The sequence below is a fragment of the Castor canadensis genome, chromosome 2 (genome assembly GCF_047511655.1).
Source record: "Castor canadensis chromosome 2, mCasCan1.hap1v2, whole genome shotgun sequence".
Lineage (NCBI taxonomy): Eukaryota > Metazoa > Chordata > Mammalia > Rodentia > Castoridae > Castor > Castor canadensis.
The window spans coordinates 172505742-172508206 of NC_133387.1; the positions used below are offsets into that span (position 1 = coordinate 172505742).

General features: G+C 37.4%; 1 protein-coding gene across 1 annotated transcript; it reads right to left on the minus strand.

Annotated features, from left to right (window-relative positions):
* Window positions 1-907: 907 nt before the first annotated feature.
* Window positions 908-1840, minus strand: LOC109677365 (olfactory receptor 10N1-like). Its single transcript, XM_020153365.1, has one exon. It carries the CDS (start codon window positions 1838-1840, stop codon window positions 908-910), a length of 933 nt encoding a protein of 310 aa, XP_020008954.1.
* Between the last annotated feature and the right edge of the window lie 625 nt (window positions 1841-2465).

Here is a 2465-nt window from a genome sequence, read left to right on the forward strand (position 1 = left end):
TTAAAATAAAAGAAAGTATAATTTGGGACATTGGCAACATGGTACAGGAATAAGACTGGGGCACAGTATGAGGTAAGAGCACAGAAGAAAAAACTCTTATTGTTTGACCTACAGGTGGGGCAATGGGTAGGATAAAATAAATAGAGCAAAAAGTATGTTAATTTATAAATAAGACCTAAATCAGCGAGAATTTTACTGGTTGTTTCCTGAACAAATTCTTTTTATTATTAGTTCTGTTGGGAGACAGAGGTGGTAAATTGCCAAATGGATTATTTAGAGATAAGAGCAGGAACTTTTGTATCAACTTGATGTGAGTTTTCTTTGTTGATTATTAGTTCTCTGATACTCAAAGCTCTTGTATAGAAAACATAGTCTACTTTATGGGAGTGATGTGAAGATTAAATCAGTCAGATGATATATGTGAAAAGTCCATCCATCCCTGATCACAGGTCATGCTCTAAAAATGTTAGTTAATGTTCTCTGTGAAATAGAGGAAATGAAATGCTAGTGGACAGGAAAAGAGAATAGCTACTCTCTAGCCAGAGCAGAAGGATGGAGTGACAATTGATTTGGCACAGAGAGCAGTTTTTATGGTTCACAGACCCCCTCTATCTTCAACCAAGAGAAATGGTTGCCCATTGCACAGATAGTAAACTAATAAAATATTTCATGAATTTCTTACCTAGAGTTGAGGCGTTCTTAACTCTGTAACTGACTCTTTTAGTTATAGAGATATTTAGGGGAACTCAGAGATTACAAAGGCAAACCAACATAGAAAATTTTATAGGCAAACAAAATATGTTAAAGTGTTTTCTATTATATGATTGTTAATTTACTTAAGAGAAGTAAATAGAAGATTGATGATCAGAGACAAAGAATTTTTTAAACCCTTTACAAACTGTATAACTCATTTCCGAACAGCAAGGACTACACTGTGAAACACCCTTTTCAGAGATCTTTTCACTTCCTTGTTCCTTAAGGAATAAATTAGTGAGTTTAACATGGGTGAAACAATATTATTTAATATTTGAACCACAGTACCAAGCAGGGGGTTGGGTGTGCCCTGCAGATAGATGATGATCACAGGTCCATAGGCACAGAGGATTGCAGTGAGGTGAGCACTGCATGTGGAGAAAGCTTTCTGCCTCCCCTCTGCTGAATGGATTCTTAGGATGGCAATCCCAATATGAACATAGGAGACACAAACACTGAATAAAAGCATTAGAGCCAGAAAGCCAACGTTAATTGAACTGACTTTCCGAGCTAAGAAGCTGTCAGTGCAAGCCAAGGGTAAAACTTCAGGAATGTCACAGAAGAAATAGTCCACATGGTTGGGGCCACAGTAGATTAATTTAAAGGTCAATGAGGTCAGGATGGTGGCATGAAGACACCCCACCAATCCAGCTACCATGACCAAGCTGACACAGACTCCAAGTTTCATGATGAGCATGTATCTCAGTGGGTGACAGATGGCAACAAAACGATCATAGGACATCACAGAATAGAGGCATCCTTCACTAGATCCCAGAAAATTATAGAAGAAGAGCTGTGCAACACATCCCTTATAAGAGATGGTATGGCTGTGGCCAGAGAGATAAAGTAGCATCTTGGGACAGGTTACTGAAGGAAATGACATGTCAAAAATGGATAGAAGTCCCAAGAAGAAATACATGGGGGTATGAAGGGTAGAAGAAGAAATGATTGCTATAAATATGAGCAAATTTCCAAATAGGGTAAAGCTATAGATGAATAAGAAGATGACAAAGAGCACAGTCTCCAGTCCTTCTGTCTGAGGTATCCCTAACAGAATGAACTCATCCACCAATGTGTGATTTCTCATGCTGCTGGAAATGTGCTCTTGATAGAAAGACAAGAGTCAAGAGAACATAAAGGTGGATGCTAATTATAAATGCATACCAGTACTTTATTTCTTACCATTGTTTTCTTAAATGTAGAGATGTTATCTTTCTGTTCGTTGTTACAAAAGAATACCAAGGAATACCAAAACCAGATAAATTGTAAAGAATAAAAGCTGTTCAGTTTGCAGTTCTGCAGATGTGTAGTCGAGCTGCCACAGGTAGTGAAGGCCTTCTTTCAGGTACTGCCTGTATGCAGCACCTTTACTGGTGGCAGAAAAAGACATCATGAAGGAAGTAGGCAGTACCAGAGAAACAGTGAAATTGGCTTTTGTATCTGACGCATGCAGGTGATAACCCATTTACACATTAATCAATTATTTCATGAATGGGTTGATCCATTCATCTGGGTAGCTCGCTCATGACTAATCGCTTTTCAAAGGTCTTTTCTGGTCTCATTTGTTAATTCCTCATAATAGAAATGAAATTTAAATATGAATTTTGGTAGGACTTTCACATTACACACAAATATGTTGAAATTAGGAATTGTGAATTTTGTTAAAAATACTTAAGGGCTAGTAAAGCATATGTATGCCTTTATATCTAGTA